We start from the raw sequence: 20,041 nt of genomic DNA, 5'->3' as shown, positions 1-20,041 counted from the left end.
CAATTCTAACTGGGTTACGGACGACCTACATGGACGACTTCAAGATAGGCAAAATCAGTATCCTATTAGTTGCCCCCTTGTCCAAGGGTCGTCCAAAACTTTTGGTTTTTGGACACGTTTTGTTATGTCACCCCACGTGTCTCGATGTAGATGGTGGGGCATTAATGGTCCCAGATTGTGCCACGTGTCAACATTATGAGGGTTAACTGTTGCGTCGATTTGAGTTTCCGAGGAAGTTGCCACGTGGTTCTTCCCGATTGAGCATTTCGCTTCGGGTTTCATTTTTCAACGCCTATAAATAGTGGATTTCCTCCCATACCCTTTCCATTTTTCAAATTTTCTCGTTTGACATTTCTCATCCATCGCCTCGTCTAAGAGTATTCCAGCGTCCCTAGTTTCCTTCGTCTAGATCCAAGTATTTTCTCTACGCTCGTCTTTAGGCTTCCCTTAAATTTCCATAATGTCAGAAGTTTTTTCTTCGTCTAGTAATAGTGTCAATAGAGAGATAGACGAATACCACAACACAACTAGTTATAGCGGTTCTAGTAGTGACAGTAGTAGTAGCGGGGGTAATACCACAGACGAGTATGTTTCTGGGGTTCCTGGGGTTCCCTTAGAAGTCTTCCAGGAGGAGTTTAGGACGAGAGTGGCATCTGGGTCTGGGGCTGGTCCCTCTAATGCGCCCTCGTCCACTCAAAAGGACGAGGTTGAGACTATATACAGCTGTGCTGTGGGGGTTCCAACTAAGACAGACGAGAGGAAATTAGCGTCCCTTAGGAGTTGGTACCAAATTCCAAACGAGCTAAATCCTAGGTTAGCCGTCCGTGATGAGTGGTGTTGCCAACCTCACTTTGGCATTGGAGTTTATGAAGCCTATCTTCTAGGAGGTCTTAGACTGCCTCTCAATGCTTTTGCTAGGGAGTTGCTCACTAGATTAGGTTTAGGATTGTGTCAGTTTAATCCCAATGCATAGAGACTAATCGTTCCTATGCAGATTTTGTGGAGAGAGGTTTTTGAAGGGGATTGTCCTCTTACTGTGGACGAATTCATTTTTTGCTACAAACCCTCTGAAATTAGCCAATCTTGTGGTTTTATCAGTTTACAGCCAGGAGAAAGGATTGTAGGATTATAAAGTCGTTGGTCACCTCGGATAGGAGTTGGAAGACGGAGTTTTTCTTCGTCTTAGGTTTTTGGGTAGGGCACCCTGTTAAGGTAAGTAGGGATCCGTTTGCCCCATATACAGGAAAGTTAGGGAACCTTCGTCCTGAAGGTATGCTTATCACTATTGTAACATTACCTTTATTACATGTCTTTCTATACTAAGCTCCTCGTCTTTATTGCAGGTGTTAGAAGGCCGTCTTTGAACAAGTTTTATTTAGGACGCGTTCAAAAGGCTCGTCTTCACCCAGAGAGGGACTTCCATTCTTTGGTCACCCTTCAATGTCTTGCAACTTAGGGACTTGGCCTAGAACCTTCTCTAGAAGCCTTAGCTCACGAGATTACAATCCGTCGAAGTAAGCTCTCGTCTTGGGATTTTTTTTTTGTCATCAACTTAATCATGTTGTCACAAACACATTTGTTGATTCATTCATTTATATTTATTTTTTTTACTTTTATTAATTTTTTTATTTTAGGGATGGCTACCATGAAGGAGAACAAAGGTAAGGGGGTCGCAGACGAGCCTACTAGGCAAGACGCCGAAACTAGGGCTCATCCTGCTGCTGGTGACAAGAGAAGCCTGTCGAAGACTATTAATCTTGAAAACCTCCCCAGCCGGAGAGCGAAGCATAGGAGGTCGTCCAAGCCTGGGGTCGTCTCTCCTGTTGTCCCTGTTCCTCCTCCATCTCAATCGTCGTCCATCCAGATTTTTGACATGGAGTCGTCTGAGCCTACTCTCCCTCCATCTAAAACTAGTGTTCCTACCTCGTCCCAGCCTCCTGTTGAAGTTGCGCCAAACCTCCTTGAGAGTGAAGGCTTGGCCTGGGAGAGGTTTCAAAAAGCAGTTTCTGATGAGGACGTGGCTGCATGCTATAACATGTCCTTGAAAGATTTTGAACACTCAGGTGTCCACGATCTTTTCAAGGTAATTGATATAAACTTCTTCTCGTCGTTCGTTTTTTTTTGCTTTTTTAATCTTCCTCGTCATTACGCTTATTTGCTTTGCTTAATACGAAAATTCGTAATTGCTTGTGCAGGCCACGTCCAAGTTCATATCTGCGTCCAGGCAGGCTACTGAGCTGGATAGGACGAGGCTTTTATTGGAGAGGAGGATTCAGGAGGTCAGGGACGACTGCAAAGGCTGGGCTGAGATAGCGGCTAAGGCTAAGGACAAGGCCAAGGGTTTGCTGAACCTCGTCGAGGAGCTAAGAGCTGACATAGTGGAAAAAGACTCTCATCTTGACCACTTTCAAAGGAGGATCGACGAGCTAAGCAACTCCCTTGAGAAGGCTAAGGACGATGCTGTGGAGGAATTCAAGACCTCGAAGCAATTAACTGACCTTCTGGACGCCAATTATGCGGCTGGATTTGAAGATTTTCGCATGAAGCGAAAGAGAAGTTTTCAGAGGTTGATTTCAGCCCCATCTTCCTTCAATTAGGGGGTGCTGCTAGTTCTTTTCTTCAGACTAGCTCTGAAGATGTCAATATTGAAGACAATGCCTCGACCAAGCCTGCCCAGGACGACCCCGATGCCTGATGCCCTTGCTATCCGAAGATTTTATCATTTTCGTTTTTTAAAGTGTTTTCTTCTCTCTTTTTTTTTTTTTTTTAAATTTATTTGAGTACACTTACCTCGTCTAGAGTACTTCTGACGAGTTTATGAACAATTGCCTTTCAAGGCTTATTTAAGGGTTTTTGGACGGTGGTCGTCCACCCTTTAATTTCTAATGAATGTTTATTTTCATCTATTATTGTTGTTCCATGGACGAGTTTACACATTATTTTTATTTTTTATGCGATTGCCTTTTAAGCAATGTTCCAAGTGTTAAATGATCGTCTACACGATTTCGTTATAGACGACCCACTTAGGACGATAATGATGACCATTACTTTTGCTTGCCCTTTAGGCAATTATTACTCGTCTTCTCGCAAGGAGTTCACGTTTATGTTTTACTCGTCTTGACTAACTTCTCGTCTTTGGAATGCCACGCCTTAATGCCTACTTTCTTTCTTAGACGAGTGGACCTTGGCCTTTTCTTTTTGCTTTATACTCATTTAAAGGAAATCTTGGACGAGCATGCCTTAGCTTTTTTCTCTTTGCTTTATCCTTATTTAAAGAAAAGCCTTGGACGAGTTTGCCTTGGCTTATTTCTCTTTGCCTTATCCTTATTTAAAGGAAAGCCTTGGATGAGTTTTTCTGCATCCGAAGATTTCTATTCGTCTTAGGCTTTTGCCTTTTCTGTGGGTATTATTATGGAAATTAGATTTATGCATCAAATACATAAGAAATCCAAACCATATTATTACACGAACATTGTTCACAAACGTGGCACATGCTTATAAGCCAGTGCCTTATTAAAATACTTAAATACATAACCTCGTCTTTCATAAGCTGGTCTATAAGCGGTGCAAAATTTTAAGAACTAGTGCACTTTTTATTCATAACACACCATAATAGTAGTAAGAACACAACAGTAAATATAAGCGAACACGCAAATCATAGCTTTAATAACTTTGCCACTAAATTCCATCGTCCCTGCTTATCACTGATAGTACCTCCTCAGATGTTCCACGTTCCAGGGATGCTCTAACTTCCGCCCGTCCAGAGCTTCTAGGTAGTAAGATCCCTGCCTCTTGCAGTTGATTACCCTGTAGGGTCCTTCCCAATTGGGTCCCAATTTTCCATGAGCTGGGTTCTTAGTCGCCAAGGAGACTCTTTTGAGGACGAGATCCCCCACACCGAACCGTCTGGGTTTCACCATGGCATCATGCTGTCTGGCCATAAGGTTTTTGTACCTTGCTGTCCTTTGCCCGCATCCATTCTTATCTCGTCAATAAGATCGAGGTCAAGACGAAGTTGTTCCCCATTTTCTTTCTCCTGGTACTCCATCACTCGGTGACTTGCCATATGAACTTCCGCTGGTATAACAGCTTCACTTCCATAAGCTAGTTTAAAGGGGGTCTCTCCTGTCGGAGTTCGTGCAGTCGTCCTATAGGTCTAAAGAACACCTGGTAGCTCGTCTAGCCATATCCCTTTTGCCCCCTCGAGCCGAGTCTTATTGATTTTCAACAGGGATCGGTTTGCCACTTCTGCTTGTCCATTTGCCTGTGGATGGGAGGGTGAGGAATAGTGATTCTTGATCCCAAAATGATTGCAAAAGTCCCTGAAGGGTGCGTTGTCGAATTGACGTCCGTTGTCCGATGCTAATACCCTAAGTACTCCAAACCTACATAGAATATTCTTCCATACAAAATTTTTCACGTTTTGCTGAGTGATAGCTGCAAGAGGCTCGGCTTCTACCCACTTGGTAAAGTGATCGATTCCTACCACCAAAAACTTCATTTGCCGGGTTCCCATGGGGAAAGGGCCTAGGATATCCAGTCCCCACTGTGCGAAGGGCCATGGGGCCATCATTGGGGTCTGGTACTCTGACGGCTATCTAGGTACATTGCTATAGTGCTGGCACTGGTCACATACCTTGACATAGGCTTTAGCATCTGCTTGCATTGTAGGCCAGTAGTAGCCGGCACGGACGATCTTATGGACTAACGATCGTGCTCCTAAATGATTTCCACATGCTCCCTTATGCACTTCCCTCAGAACATAACTTGACTCGTCAGGAGCCAAGCACCTTAAGTAAGGTTGGGAAAAACCTCGCTTGTACAATACTTCGTTTATGAGGACATACTTGGCTGCCCTGACCCTTAATTTTTGCTTCATCTTTGTCTTTTGGGAGCCTTCCATCTTTGAGATAAATCACTATTGGACTCATCCAATTTTCCCCTCTTCCTATCTGCTGTATGTTAGGGATGTCTATGCTCGGCATATATTGGACGTCGTCGCACTCGTTTGTAACCCCTGCTGAAGCCGCTTTTGCCAAGGCGTCTGCTTCCGTGTTTTCCTCCCTGGGTAGTTGAACAAAACTTACAGCTGAAAATTTTCGTGCAAGTCGTTTCACTTTGCTGAGGTATTTCTTCATTCGATCTTCCTTAGTGTCACACATTCCATTTACTTAATTAATAACTAGCTGGGAATCTCCTCTGAGTGTTACCGACTCCGCCCCTAAGGACTTAGCCAACTCCAATCCTTTGAGTAGAGCTTCGTACTCAGCCTCGTTGTTGGTAGTTTGATACTGCAGACGGGCTGCATACTCCAACCTGTCACCCTCAAGGGACCTTAGGATAACTCCTATCCCTCCTACATACAGTGTGGACGATCCATCTACATTAATCACCCACCTTTCAATTCCTTCGTCCTTGTCCAGGTCTTCCTGGCTGGGGGTAAACTCTGCGATGAAATCTACTAATGCCTGCGCCTTTATCGCACTCCTTGGGAGGTATCTGATGTCAAATTCACTGAGCTCAACGACCCACTGTACTAGCCGTCCAGCAGCTTCCAACTTGTTCATTGCCTTCTTTATGGGATGGTCTGTTAGCACGTTGATGAGGTGTGCTTGGAAATAATGCCTCAGCTTCCTGGAAGCCGTGATCAATGCAAAGGCTAGTTTCTCCATCATCGGGTATCGTCCTTCTGCTCCTCTCATTGCATGGCTTATGTAATAGACCGGTTTCTAGACTCTTCCCTCTTCTCTGACCAACGCCGAGCTTACTGCGTGTGGGAACACTGCCAAGTACAAATACAACTCTTCCCCAGGTACAGATGGACTCAACAGCAACGCTGTCATGAGATATGTTTTCAAATCTTTGAAGGCTCTCTGACACTCGTTTGTCCATTCAAATGCCTTCCTAAGGACTTTAAAGAAAGGCAAGCACTTATCAGTAGCTTTCGAGACAAACCTGTTAAGGGTGGCGACCCATCCGGTAAGAGACTGGACTTCCTTGATATTCTTTGGTGGTTCCATATTCAGTATCGCCTGGATTTTGTCTGGATTTGCCTCAATTATCCTGTGCTACACCATAAACCCCAAAAATTTTCCCGATGAAACTCCGAAAGCACACTTGCTCAAATTCAATTTCATGTTGTACCGCCGCAATGTATTAAAAGTCTCTTGTAGGTCGTCCAGATGTTTATCCTCGTCCTGGCTCTTTACCAACATGTTGTCTACATAAACCTCCACATTTCGCCCAATTTGTGGACAGAACATATGGTTAACCAGCCTTTGGTAAGTCGCCCCTGCGTTCTTTAAACCGAAGGGCATTACCTTGTAGCAATACAACTCTTGGCTCGTAATGAATGAGGTCTTCTCCTGATCCGCTTCATCCATCTGTATCCGGTTATAACCTGAGAAAGCATCCATGAAGCTAAGTACTCTGTGACCTGCCGTCGAGTCCACCAACTGGTCAATGTGTGGCAATAGGTAGCTATCCTTGGGGCAAGCTTTGTTTAAATCAGTGAAGTCCACGCACATTCGCCACTTGTCGTTAGCTTTCTTGACCATGACCACGTTCGCCAACCAATTCGGATAATAAAGTTCTCGGATGAACTTCGCAGCGACCAACTTCTGTACTTCTTCCTTAATGGCATTGTCCCACTCAGGAGTGAAAATCCTTTTCTTCTGACGTACTGGTCTTGAATAGGGACACACGTTCAGGCTATGGGTAATGATACTCGGATCAATGCCAGGCATGTCCTCATGACTCCATGCAAAGACGTCGAGGCTTTTCTTCAGAAACTGGACCAAAGCGCGGTTTGCCCCCTCTTCCATGCTCGCCCCAATTCTAGTAAACTTCTTAGGCTGGTTATCGTCCAAAGGGACGTCTTCTAATACTTCAGTGGGCTCCGCCGCAATCCTTCTCACGTCTATACTCATTGCCTGCATGTGCTCGTCCATTACCAGCATAGCTAAGTAGCATTCTCTGGCGGCCAACTGATCTCCTTGTACTTGGCCTACCCCGTGCTCGGTTGGAAATTTGATGGACAAGTGGTAAGTAGAAGTTACCGCCTTCCAGCTATTCAAAGTTGGTCTTCCAATAATTGCATTATATGACGATGCACAGTCAACAACAAGAAAATTTACCTCCTTGGCTATCTGCTATGGATATGTTCCAACGACCACTGGTAATGTGATGGTGCCCACCGGTTGCACCTTCATTCCTCCGAATCCCACCAACGGCGAGTTCACTGGCCGAAGCTGATCTTGTCCTAACCTCATTTGTTGGAAGGCGGGGTAGTAAAGAATATCTACAGAGCTGCCATTATCTATCAACACCCTCCGAGTCATATAATCAGAGATGAGCAAGGTGATGACTATCGCGTCATCATGTGAGTGATGGAGTCGTCCTCCATCCTCGTCCGTGAATGTAACAGCCTGCTCATCGACTTGCTTCGTCTTAGTAGGTCGTCCAGACAGCTGGATGTTCTGCACCACCTTGAGGTATGTTTTTCTTGACTTGGATGACTGCACTGTTGAGTTCCCTCCTATAATTACCCTTATTTCTCCCAATGGGGGTCGTGACGGCTCTTCCACCTTAGCTTTCAGTTTCTCATCTCTCTGATCTCATCCAAGGAAGTTCCTTAACTTTCCTTGTCTAATAAGATTCTCTATTTGCTGCTTCAAATCAAAGCACTCGTCCGTGTCATGTCCGTCGTGATCCCTATGAAAGCGGCAATACTTGCTCCTGTTGCGCTTGTTGGGATCGCCCTTCATCTTATCCGGCCACTTCAAGGACGGATCATCCTTGATCTGCATAAGAACCTGCTCCAGTGGCATGGTCAGGGGCGTGTATTGCTGACTCCTGGCAGAGGAACTTGCCTTTTTCCCATCCTTGTCTTTCCTCTCGTCTAACCGAGCTTTCTTGGGACGAGGTCCCTGATCCGAGTAACGATGGTGGCCTGCTTCCGAGCGCTCCGCCCTTTTTCTTTTCTTGGCTATGATAGCGTCCTCAGCATTCATGAAATTCTGGGCCGAATGGACGAGCTCGGCCATAGTCTGGGGTTCCTGCTCGTAGAGCTTGTGAATGAACAAGTCAGAATTGACCCCGTTGTGGAAGGCAGCCAGCAACAACTTGTCATCCATCTCGTCCACCGTCAGGGCTTCCCTGTTGAATCGGGTAATAAAAGATCATAGACTTTCATTTTCCCCTTGTTCTATAGTTAACAAGCTGGAAGATGAACGCTTGTGGCGCTGTCCTCTAATGAAGTTATTGACAAACAACTTACTCAACTCTTCAAATGATCCCACCGAGTTTGGGGGTATCTTACTGAACCACACCCGCACTGGTCCCTTAAGTGTGGTGGGGAAAGCTATGCACATGATCTCGTCCGGGACTCCCTGAAGGTGCATGGTCATCTTGAAAGTTGCAATGTGATCGCAAGGGTCACGATTTCCATCATACGAGTCCAAAGAAGGCATTTTGAATTTCGGGGGTAAAGGATGACTGTTGATGGAAGCTGTGAAAGGGGAGTTCGTTCGGTGAACCATATCGTCTACTGGGTTTGCCCGCCTTATATTCTCCCTCATCTCATCCATGGCTTTCCTCATCTGGTCCATCTCTCTTTCTAAGTGCGGCATTCTTCTTGAAGCGATACCCCTTGTTTGATTCTCGAACTCGACATTTTCTCCTCCTCCTTCCTGACTCGGGGCCCGTCCCTCCGTATGCCCATCTTGGCGCTGCCCCCTGAGGTTGATCTCCCTATTCAACTCCTGATTCTGACGTGTCAGTTCTGCCATAGCGGCAACCATGGACTGTATGTGTTGAATAGAAGGCGATGGCATGACAGGTGCTGACCTGCGATCGCGAAGGGGATTACTAGATGCATCCCTACTCTCCTGGTGACCTGGGCTGGTAGCCCTCGATCTTGTTCGAACCATTCAGCCTTTTGTCTAGGGCAGAGTAACCTTTGACAACAAAAACACAATCAAATAAAAAGGACAATGAATAGTGTTGGTTTACTCCTTTTTCCACAGACGGCGTCAACTGATGTTGCAAAGAAAATCAGTAGGCTGGATGATCCGGACTTGGATGACCACTTGCTCTATCAACGGCCTGAAAAAGAAAAAAAAACGATCAAAGGTGACCGGGGCTGCCGGCCAAGAACCCTCCGATGGCAAAGTTAGTTTTTCTCTCTATAGTTTTGGAGTTCCAACTTTTTGGGAGCGAATTCAAAACATACCTTTGCTTTGTCTGAATAAGCGTTTATATAGTGTTCTGATAGACGATTATCAAAATTGGAACTTCCCCTGGATTCGAGGAGGCGTAAGGATGAAACATAACTTCCATAACCGTTTAGGAGTTATGCTTCTATTTCACAACGGATACCCGGCAGTTATGCGTGGAATAAGGAATTATCACATTATATTCGGAGATTTTCCTAAGTATGATACCCTCGTCCTAGCATTCCCTTGTCGAGTGTACTTTGGCACATGAATAGGGGTTGTCCCGTCTAATGGACGAATTCCTTCAGGACGAGCTTGTCAGCACTCTGGACGAGTGCCTCATTCTCTGGTGGCGCTTACCTCCTCCAAGGCTCTTCCTCTTTGGACGAGGTAGTTACAGGTAGGTTTTCGAGGGTGCTTGCAATTCTAACTGGGTTACGGACGACCTACATGGATGACTTTAAGATAGGCAAAATCAGTATCCTATCAGAACTCATTCTCTGAAGCCACTTTAAATAGAGGGCACCCCCTCATAAATGTCCAACAACTTTTCTAGAGAAATTCTACATTAAGAACACTTAAAAACATTCAAAGAAATTCATTCAAATCACACTTCCAAGACTCAAAGTTCAATTGGAATCGAGCTCAAAAGCCACCACAAACTTCAAAAAGCCCTTATTCATTAAAGCTGAATGGATCAAGCCTCCAAAGCTCCAAAGAACTTCCATCCAAAATCCTTTGCATTTGAAAAATCTTCAAAGAACACTTGAACAACAAAAAATATCTAACAAGCTCAAAGCCAAATATTTATTGTGATGATCATTCGGTCTATCTATCTATCTTCCAACCAAAGTGAAGAAGAGCTCATGTTTGAGCCAAGATTACAAGAAGATAGAATTAGATGATTATTTTATTGTATTATAATCTAAATACATAGAATTGTACTTACAAATTCATCAATAAAAATTACATTTGTGAAACTATTTCAATTATTTGATTTCCAAACTTGATAATTTTGGGATTACATATGTATCTGGAGGATAAATGGAAAGAGTGGATGGTGGTTGGTGTGTGTGAAGAAAGAAAAATAATTTTAAAAAATCAAGAAAATTGGTACTATGGATAATCCATGATATAAAATAAATTAAATATAAATTTTAACAATTAATATTTGTGAATCTAATTTTTATAAGTTCATAAATTAATGTCATTTTTTTTCTAACTAAATCAAATGGTATGATTTTAACTATAATTTAGTTATTAATTATTAGTATAGAATTTTCAAGGGGTAAAAATTGAAGTTATAGTGTTTTAATATATAGGAATATTATAAGTTAAGCAAGTAGCTCTTGGAAAATCTTAAGCCTATTTGACAATAGAATTAATTGAGCTTCCACTTGTAAACTAGTTTGATGATTAGTTTGAGCTTGACAAGTGTTCGAAATAAAGTGAAATGAACAATACTAAACTTTTAATACTTTTTTTTTTGAGAAACAAACACATACACATAGGGGAGAGGGAAAGGGGCTCTAAACTTTTAATACTTGGCTTGCCTTATAGGACAATTCAGCTAATAAGCCCCAACATCACACTGCAAACTCAGTATATACCCCAACTATTCTTTTGTCCTCTGTTACAATACATAGCCAGCAAACCCATTCTTTTGTCCTTGTGGTATTGGATGTAGATAAATTAAGTAGTCCAAAATTTGAAAGTTAACTACAAAAAAACTGGTTTATTTTCTAAATTTGTGAAATGGAAGCGTAGAAATTTGAGACATATTGGGATAAAATATTTCCTTTTGGTTTGTTTTGTTTTTAAATGATACACATCTTGAATTTGACTTATATATTAGATTTATTTGTAGCTTTCCTTAATTACAATAATATTATCCAAAGCAAATAAATGAGAAATATTTTTTTTTTAATATTTTTAAAAGAAAGACAATGGTGAAGAAGAAGAAAACTACCAATCGAGCTTTTTTCTAGTCAACTTTTATTTGTGGTCAATCTTCTCTCTTGTCCCTTCTCTCTCTCTCTCTCTCTCTCTCTCTCTCTCTCTCTCTCTCATGGGGACATTGTGACTACTAAGTGCAAAGACAGGAAAACAACTCTATTATTACACAAACCTTGGCTCCATATGGATTGTAACCCTTACACATGAAATAAATTGTACCAAGTCCAACAACAAAAATAATCACAAACCAATAAGTGGGTTATTCGGTCTCTTTTCTTTATTTCATAAAAATTCAAACTTCTTGTATATTTTTTTACAAATGTAAATAATTAAGGATTAAGGTAAATAATAAAGCCACTGAACATCCCAGCAATCTTTCTACCTCTCCCATTGAATAACATTGAGAGGTTTATTGCTCCATATTCCAAGATCAAAAGGGTGTTGGATATTTGTTGAAACCACACAGCTTTCATACTAATTTTCAAGTTTTTTTTTTTTTTTTTTTTATAAATATTGTGAATAACCTATGTTTCCCAAGTGGGAGAGACTAAGATTTTTAACTTAATGTCGGGCAACATAATCCTTAATTATTTGCATTTGTAATATAATATCGGAGTAATTTGAATGTTTAAAAGATAAGGAGCGTAGACCAAATAACCCACTTATTGATTTGTGATTATTTTCGCCGTTGGACTTGGTACACCTCATTTCATGTGTATGGGTTACACTCTTGTATATACGGAGCAAGGCTTTGTGCAAAAACATTCTTTTTCTCCTTTTTTTTACACTTAGTAGTCACACAATCTCTCCATGAGAGAAAGCGAGCGAGAGAGAGAGAGAGCGAGCTTAGCCAAAAAAAACAGGAACAGTAGAGAAGACAGACCCACACATAAAAGTTGACTGGAATAAGCTTGACCAGTAGTTTTCTTCTTCTTCACCATTGTCTTTGCCTTTAAAAAAAATCTTTCTCAGTTATTTGCTTTTGATAATATTATTGTAAATAAGGAAAGATGCAACTGAATTAAATATTCAAGTAAAGTCAATTCAAGATACATATCACATCTTTTATATATATATATATATATATATATATATATATATATATATATAGGAGCTGGGTTCAAGTTACATCTGGTGTAACTCTAAGCAATGTTACACCACCCAACAACTTGTTATAAAATTCATATTTTGAAAATCCAACCATTGAATTACATGTTCTATATGTTCTTAATATGCATGACAATTTCCATGCCAATTGAATATAATTTACCATTCGATCCATAGACTCATCTTTTATGCATAATTTCAAACTACAAAAATTTGAGTTTAAAAAATTTATTGATGACATGGCTATTAATCTTTGATCACCTTGAAATTTTGCAAGCATGGAGAATATACGAAAATAATGTAATCTAAGGGTAGATTTGTCAAAATTTGCATCCAATTAAAAAATATTAAGTAGTGTAACATTATTTAGAATTACACCAGGTGTAACTTGAACCCAACCCTATATATATATAATCTGAAAATATGACTCAAATTTCTAGACATTCATCTCACCAACTTAGTAAATACACAAGTGTTTTTGCAGTTAACTTTCAAATTTTAGACAACTTGATTTATTTATATCTTATAACAAAATGTCCTAATTTAACATAAGAATTTCAAAGGGAAAAGTAAAATTATCCAAATCCTATCTTATTCCTTAAACAAAAATACAAATAACTATTCAGTACAAGCCACAAACAACAACGCCATAGCCAAAAAAAAAAAAAACCAAAACAAGATACAACTTTATATAGATACAATTATTCAATTTTCAAATTGAATATGTAATGGTTTATTTTATTTTATTTTATTAAATGATTAAAATTATCAACAAATAACTAAGCAAGTTTCTCAAATGTAACTCAAGGAGATTGCTCAAATATCATATGTTGACTTAGAAAGAAGCTTATGCATGATTGGGCGTGCTTTACACATGGCCTCCAATGGCATGGCTTTAGGCATAGTGAGCCCACTACCTTCGTTTATATCAATTTCTTTTGTGGTAATCCTTTCCCACTCAAAACTTTGAATCAACGAACCCAAAGTCAAGCTCACTGTACGTTGGGCAAGGCCTGCCCCAGGACAAGTCCTCCTCCCAATCCCAAATGGCATTAGTTTATGTCCTTCACTCTCACTATTTTCAAACCTCTCGGGCTTAAAACTAGTTGCATCATCCCACACCGTAGGATCTCTATGTATGGCCCATGCATTGACCAATAACATTGTGCCACTCGGTACATCATATCCTCCAATGGTGCAATCAGCGGAGGACATATGGGGTACTAACAATGGTGCTGCTGGATACAATCGAAGGGTTTCTGAGATAATACTCTGAAGGTAGTGTAATTTGGAAACATCTGATTCCTCAATCAATTTCTCTTCTCCAATTTGACTATCTATCTCATCTCTAGCTTTCTTCAATATATGAGGATGATTTAGTAGATTAGTCATTGCCCACTCTAATGTGACTGCTGATGTATCAGTCCCAGCAAGTAACAATACCTGTGCATTATACACGAGTTATTTAGAATAGAACAACAATATATTAAATAAAAACAGATTTTTTATATGTTCTGTGACATTCAACGATGATGATGATGATCATATGTAACTAGTTAGTCTAATGTTACTGTGGATTTTTTTTTCGGGACTAAGAATATCACTTTTTTGCACTAGATAGCAATTCCGATGAAGCTATTAAAGAAAAATAAAACAAATAATTGCATGACTACTTTTCAAGATGTAAGAATAAAAAAAATATTTAAAAAAAAAAAAACCACGATTTCCTAGTTTTCTCAGTAAGAGATGAAGCATTATTGAGTGCACTTACCAATATAAGCCCCTTGATGATCTGGTCCGTGTAGTACTCTGGCTGTGATTTTTGCAAAGAAAGCATATGGTCAATCATAGTGTTACCCTCTTCCTCCTTACGCCTTTGCTCATCAATGAGTGCTTGCAGGAACTCATCCATCCTCTTGGAGAGACTCTTCAACTTCTTCTCCAAACCACCATAATCCATCCACCGCAAGATGGGCACAAACTCTGCTGGATTTGATGCCCCTCCGAACCCTATTAACTCTTTAATTATCCGCCTAAACTGTCTCGCTTCTTCCTCGTCCTTCACGTCTTCACCGTACTTGTAGAATCGTTTCCCTGCCACCATTCTCATTATGTTATTAAATGTCATCTCCAAGAGCATTGATTGTAGCTCTACCTTGGCGAAACCGTGGCTAGAGTTGTGGGATAGGTTTTGTAGCAAGTGATTGATCTCGTCCCTTCGGATGCCTAAGAACTTGTTGAGGCGATTGTTTGAGAAGATTTCGAGGGTACTAATGCGGCGGAGGTTGCGCCAGTGATCGCCATATGGGGCTTGTGCTAAGGTGGTGTTGTTGTAGGCAAGGTGCTTGCCTAATAGGAAGGGAGGACGGTTGGCTAATACTATGTCATTCTTTGTGAAGCATTCTTCAACTGCTGATGGGGATGACACAATAACCACAAGTTGTGAACCAAATTTGAGTGAGAATATGTGACCATATTTTTGCGAGAGTGCATGGAAAGTACGGTGGAGTGGTTTTTTAATGATATGGAGATGGCCTATAATTGGAAGAGATGGTGGGCTAGGTGGGAGGTGTTTTGATTGAGTAGTTCTTGTTTTGAGGATGAGCTTAAAAGCAACAAGAAAGATGGGTAGGGTGAGAAACAAATATCGTAAGATGGCTTCCATGTTTATTTTTTATGATATTTTGATACTGAAATGATTTCTGATGCTCTATGATTGAAGATGCATGTGATCACTATATATTTATAGGGACTAGCTAGTTAGTGTTAGAATATCATATGTTTTAAAGGTAAATCACACGTTGACACACGATACTATTCAAATGAGCAGAAATCAATTTTGTTTACACCACATTGAAGATCATGTTTTCAATGATGAGGTGCCTTTTTGGCCCAAAAGGGACATAATAATGATGCCTATCTAGTGCCTCACGTCACTGACTGCGTATATTTGTTTCTCTCTTTTGATTTATGTCACTGAGTGCGTAATCGCATTTGGCTTTGCATGTGTTATTGTGGATAAGAGGCAATATTAGTGGATGAGAAAAGGACAGGACCACCATGGCAGGTTAGAATAATAATAATAATAATAGTAGATGAGAAAAGGACAGGACCACCATGGCAGGTTTGGAAAAAAAAAAGTCCAGAATTAAAAAAGAGACGATTTAATTGCGTACTTATTTTCTCGCCGAGTTCCTTAGGTGGCAGTTGGGAAGGTAACGTGTCAAACTTTTTAGTCTCTAAATTCTCTAGGATCTCACACATGTATCCTTACTAACACGTGTGAGATGGAGAAAAAATACACCCAATATATGGTGTATTTTCTCCACTTTTTAGAGGTATGTGTCTTTTGAACTATACATTTACTATGCATAAGTTATTCTACAAAGACATTACAAAGGTTGATATTTTATGTGTAAAAGTGAAGCTTAGGTGGCAGTTGGGAAGGCAACGTGTCAAACTTTTTAGTCTCCAAATTCTCTAGGATCTCACACATGTATCCTTACTAACACGTGTGAGATGGAGAAAAAATACACCCAATATATGGTGTATTTTCTCCACTTTTTAGAGGTATGTGTCTTTTACTACATTTACTATGCATAAGTTGTTTTACAAAAACATTACAAAGGTTGATATTTTATGTGTAAAAATGAAGCTTATGGTTAATATAAATTTTATTATATAAGTTTAATAAATTTATACATTGAATTTCAAATATAAAACTTTTAAAAAAAATCCATTAAAAAAATGTATTTATCTTGTTATTGCTGCATAACATTCATCAAATATATTAGGTTAAAATTATATTTTCATCCCTATATTTTCACACGATTCTCACTTTGGTCTCTACCTTTTATTTTCACCACTTTTAGTCTCTGTTTAGAAAAACACCTTCTATTTTAATCATTTCTGTCAGTGCCCTAATGGCTCTGACCTACGTGACAGACGAAATTATTAAAATAATAATAAAAATTTTATTTTGACATTAAAAAATGTCACGTCAGCATCAATTAATTTTAACTAAATAAAAAAATTAAAAACAAAACAAAACAAAAAATTACATTAATTGAGAATTCAAAATTAAAATCCAAAAATCACGTAACCAGAAAATAAGAACAAAAAAATAACTATAGATCCACATAAAAACACATGCCCAGATTTTCTAAGATTTTCTTGCCCTTACTTGTCAACCAAACACAAAAATACAAACACAACCACAAACCCAACAACAGCGACAGATCTTCCTTGTCAACCAAATACAAAAGCAATAAACACAAATCCAGTTTTTTTTTTTTTTATAGAATCCACCGCAACAGAGAGAGACGCTTCTGATCCGAATGAACTAGAAGTAAATTTCCTTATTCAGAATCCTCACCAAAATGATCTTGAAGACGCCAAATCCTTTAGGAAACAAGAAAAAAATGTAGAGAGAAACTTTAATCAGTACGCATCAATCCCTACACATGCTTCAACTTCAATACTCATACACTACCTGTTACAATTATGCTATTTCATCTGTTTGGCTACCGAGAAAGTGTAAGGAAAAAAAAAAGCAAAGAAAATACAGCTCCTAATCTCAGATTCTGCTTAACACAGCTGAGGCGCGAGTTATTCCGATCCAAAACCACATCAAATCTTTTCAAAAAAACTCGGTTCTGCTTTTTCACTTGCTTTGCTGTAATATTTTCTCCGTAACCAAACGGAGAGCAAGAGTTTAAAAAGACCTAGAGATTGGAAATGAAAAGTACCTTCCGAGAAAGCCATGGTAGAGGAGATAAATCTGGAGGCAAAGACGGTGACTCGGATCATGCATGGAGAGAGTGGAGTCACGAGGGACTCACCGGAGAACCCATGGTTTCCGGCAATGGTGGATCGGAATCTCAGAAATCGCAATAAACAACAACCATAAAAATTTCCACAGAGAAATTAAGAAAAAGATAAAAAGAAAGAGCGAATTGAGAGCGAATATCAGAAGAAGAAGGAAGAAGAAGGCGAGAAGAACACTTAGATGAAAGTCTTGTTAATTGTTTGCTTCTAACTGGGTTTGTTGCTTTTGTGTTTGGTTGGCAGGAAGATCTGTAGCTGGGTTGTGTTTGTGTTTGTGTTTTTGTTCTTGCTTGGAATCGGTTTGTGTTTGTGTTTGGTCACAAGAAAGGCTTAGAAAATGCTAGAAAATTTGGGCATGTGTTATTATGTGGATCTATAGTTTAATTTTTTGTTCTTATTTTTTTGGTTTGTGATTTTTAGATTTTAATTTTGTATTTTTATTATTCTTGTTCAAGATACGTTTTGATTTCAATTAATGTAATTTTTTGTTTTTATTTTTGTTTTTAATTTTTTACTTAAGCTGTGTTTGTTTTGGATTTTGGGAGTAAACAACTTTCGAAAATTATTTTACACCATCACGTGTGTTTGGATGCACATGTAAAATATGGTCAACTTGAAATGATTTCCTTTGACCATAAAATACCACTCCTTCTAACGGAAAATCATTTACAGTTTTATTTTACCTTCAAACAATTTCCGAAAACCACACCTGAAGAGAGAGAGCTCGAGCACACTCCTCACACAGTCTAAAACTCATCTCCAAGCTCACTTCAACCAAGCTCTGGCCAGCCCAGCCAAGCTTCGGCCAACCCAGATTGTGCCGCCCCACGGTCTAAAACCCATCTCCAAACCATTTCTCACGATCCAAAACCCATCTCTCACCGTCCAAAAACCATCTCCAAACCATTACTTTCAAACTATTTCCGGAGAAAGAAAAAACAAAAAAAAAAAAAAAAACCGAACCAAGATCGACTCTAATGCCACGCAATCTCATCGTCCGGGCTGTGCCTCTCGATTGCGATCTAGCCTTCGCTGCGTGTCTCGCCTTCACCGTCAATCATGTGATCGAAGCTTCTCTCTCTTCCTTCTTCTCTCCCAGATTTGATGATAATTTTTTTTGGGTTTTATTTCTTTTGCGTTTTATATATTTGTTTAGAAGCTGAGAAAATATGAGCAACAAGTAGAAAACGTATTATCTATAATATTTTCAAGAACATAACTAAACACCTGAAAATATTTTTCAAAGTATTTTTTAAAATACCACTAAACACTTAAAAATATTTTCCTTTATCAAAAATATTTTCATTTAAAAATATTTTACATCTGAAAAATATTTTACAACGGAGCCTAATACAATTTTTAACTTTAAAAAACCGTACAGCGGAAGACTCACCTTTACCATTAAAATCACAACAGCCCGCAAGTTATACCTGTACAACCCGAAACAATCAAAATAAAAGCCACTCATTAGCCCACATGTTACACCTGTTCAGCCCAAAACAAACATAATAAAAGCCATCCATTTCTCACATCCAAAGGGTTTTAAAGTTACAGAGGCGGTTTGCTGAAAGAGAAAAAACACAAAAGAACAGAGAGAGAAAAAGAGAGATTTCGTAAACTGCAGAAGAACAGAGATTGAAAGCGCCTTCAGTCGAGATAATGAACCCGTTAAAGCAAATGAAGAACAGAGATCGACAAAGAGATAAATTTCAGGGCAGCCACCATCGTCATGCAATCGGAATCGTTACCGGTGAAGGTTTTCTTTATTCTTTTTTAAAATTACATGATAACTATGATTTCTATTTGAGTGTTTCGATTTAGGCATTTGGGTTAGATTTGGTTTTGTTCAAGGTTATAGGATTAAATTTGGTTTATGGGTAGGGTGTATGTGTTGCTTTGGATTTATTTAACTCTCTCTTGGATTCAATTGTAGATTTCATTTGTAAATGATTGATTTCAATTTCAAATCTATGTAATAAAAAATTGGAGGGTTTTTCTTTAACTTTCTTTTTCTGGGTTTGTAGGTGGAAAGGCAAATCCTTGGAAGCAGTCCAAGTCTGATTAGAAGCGGTACTACCAGCTATAGTTTCCACTCTATTGGAACCATCACTGGTAATTTTTTTTTTAATTGAATGTTAAATATGTTTTATGCTCGGATTGGTTTGATTTTTAGGTACCTGGGTTAGAATTTATTTTGTTTTCATTTAGGTATTTGGGTTAGGATTTATTTTTTCTATATGTTTTTGGGTTAGATTTGATTAGTTAATATCAGATTTCCTTTTCACTGTACAAGGGACGTTAAAAGGCAGCAAGAGAGAGAAGAGCAAGAAAAAAAAAAATTGTAGACACAGAAGGTACAAGCTATGAGAGGCTTCAGTTGAACTTTGAAGTTAACAAAGAAGACAGAAGGGTTTTTCTTGATGTGATCTGAAATTTAGTCTCTTTCTCTCTTTATCTCTTTTATTTTTTCCCAAAATTTTTTTCGTTTCTTTGTTCAGTTCTAAATTTTGTTGAGGTTTGAGTACAAAGTAGATTTACCGTTCCTGCGTTATTTGTTCTATTATCTATTTATTTATATAATATAAATATGCAGTGTAGCCCCTCTCCAACTTATTTATATTTATTTTCCCCTCACTTTCTATTTCAAAATTCTGTAATCATATATGTTTTTTAAAATTTATTCATTGTTAAATGTTCTATGCTCCCATTCTTTTGTTCATTGTGGTTCATAGGAATGGTAGATGAGAATATCACATTTTTCACGTAAGTTTTAAATCTGCTGTGATTCAAGCTTATAAATTTTTTTGTGAAGTTTTTATTTTTATTTTTTAATCTATGTTACTTTTTTGCTGTGTACCCGTTGCTAATTTGGAACTGTCAAGACTTGATTTATGCAATTTACTAAATTTTTCCTGTTGAGAGATTTCTTGAATATG

At 39.1% G+C, this 20,041-nt stretch overlaps 1 protein-coding gene and 1 long non-coding RNA gene across 3 annotated transcripts; one reads left to right on the top strand and one right to left on the bottom strand.

Moving 5' to 3' along the window:
- Positions 1–13,016: 13,016 nt before the first annotated feature.
- Positions 13,017–14,982, bottom strand: LOC142610800 (cytochrome P450 81Q32-like). Its single transcript, XM_075782743.1, has 2 exons — positions 14,050–14,982; positions 13,017–13,721 (listed from the first exon to the last, which is right to left on the bottom strand). The coding sequence occupies exons 1-2, from the start codon at positions 14,941–14,943 to the stop codon at positions 13,095–13,097; spliced, it is 1,521 nt and encodes a 506-aa protein (XP_075638858.1). The 5' UTR covers positions 14,944–14,982; the 3' UTR covers positions 13,017–13,094.
- Positions 14,983–18,642: 3,660 nt separating this feature from the next.
- Positions 18,643–19,824, top strand: LOC142610801 (uncharacterized). Of its 2 annotated transcripts, none has more exons than XR_012839887.1 (3): positions 18,643–18,855; positions 19,130–19,217; positions 19,399–19,824. It is a non-coding gene; the product is annotated as an uncharacterized LOC142610801 (long non-coding RNA). The 2 variants fall into 2 exon arrangements; XR_012839888.1 differs by having other exon boundaries at positions 18,643–18,861.
- Positions 19,825–20,041: the final 217 nt, after the last annotated feature.

This window comes from Castanea sativa, chromosome 9 (assembly GCF_040712315.1).
Source record: "Castanea sativa cultivar Marrone di Chiusa Pesio chromosome 9, ASM4071231v1".
In the NCBI taxonomy this organism is placed as follows: domain Eukaryota; kingdom Viridiplantae; phylum Streptophyta; class Magnoliopsida; order Fagales; family Fagaceae; genus Castanea; species Castanea sativa.
This window is presented reverse-complemented; position numbering and strand designations above follow the sequence as displayed.

Excerpts from the sequence above, each read along its gene's own strand:
- LOC142610800 (XM_075782743.1), bottom strand. The coding sequence starts at position 14,943 with ATGGAAGCCATCTTACGATATTTGTTTCTCACCCTACCCATCTTTCTT. Across the intron at positions 13,722-14,049 it reads TCATCAAGGGGCTTATATTG|GTATTGTTACTTGCTGGGAC; the intron begins GTAAGTGCACTC and ends TATAATGCACAG.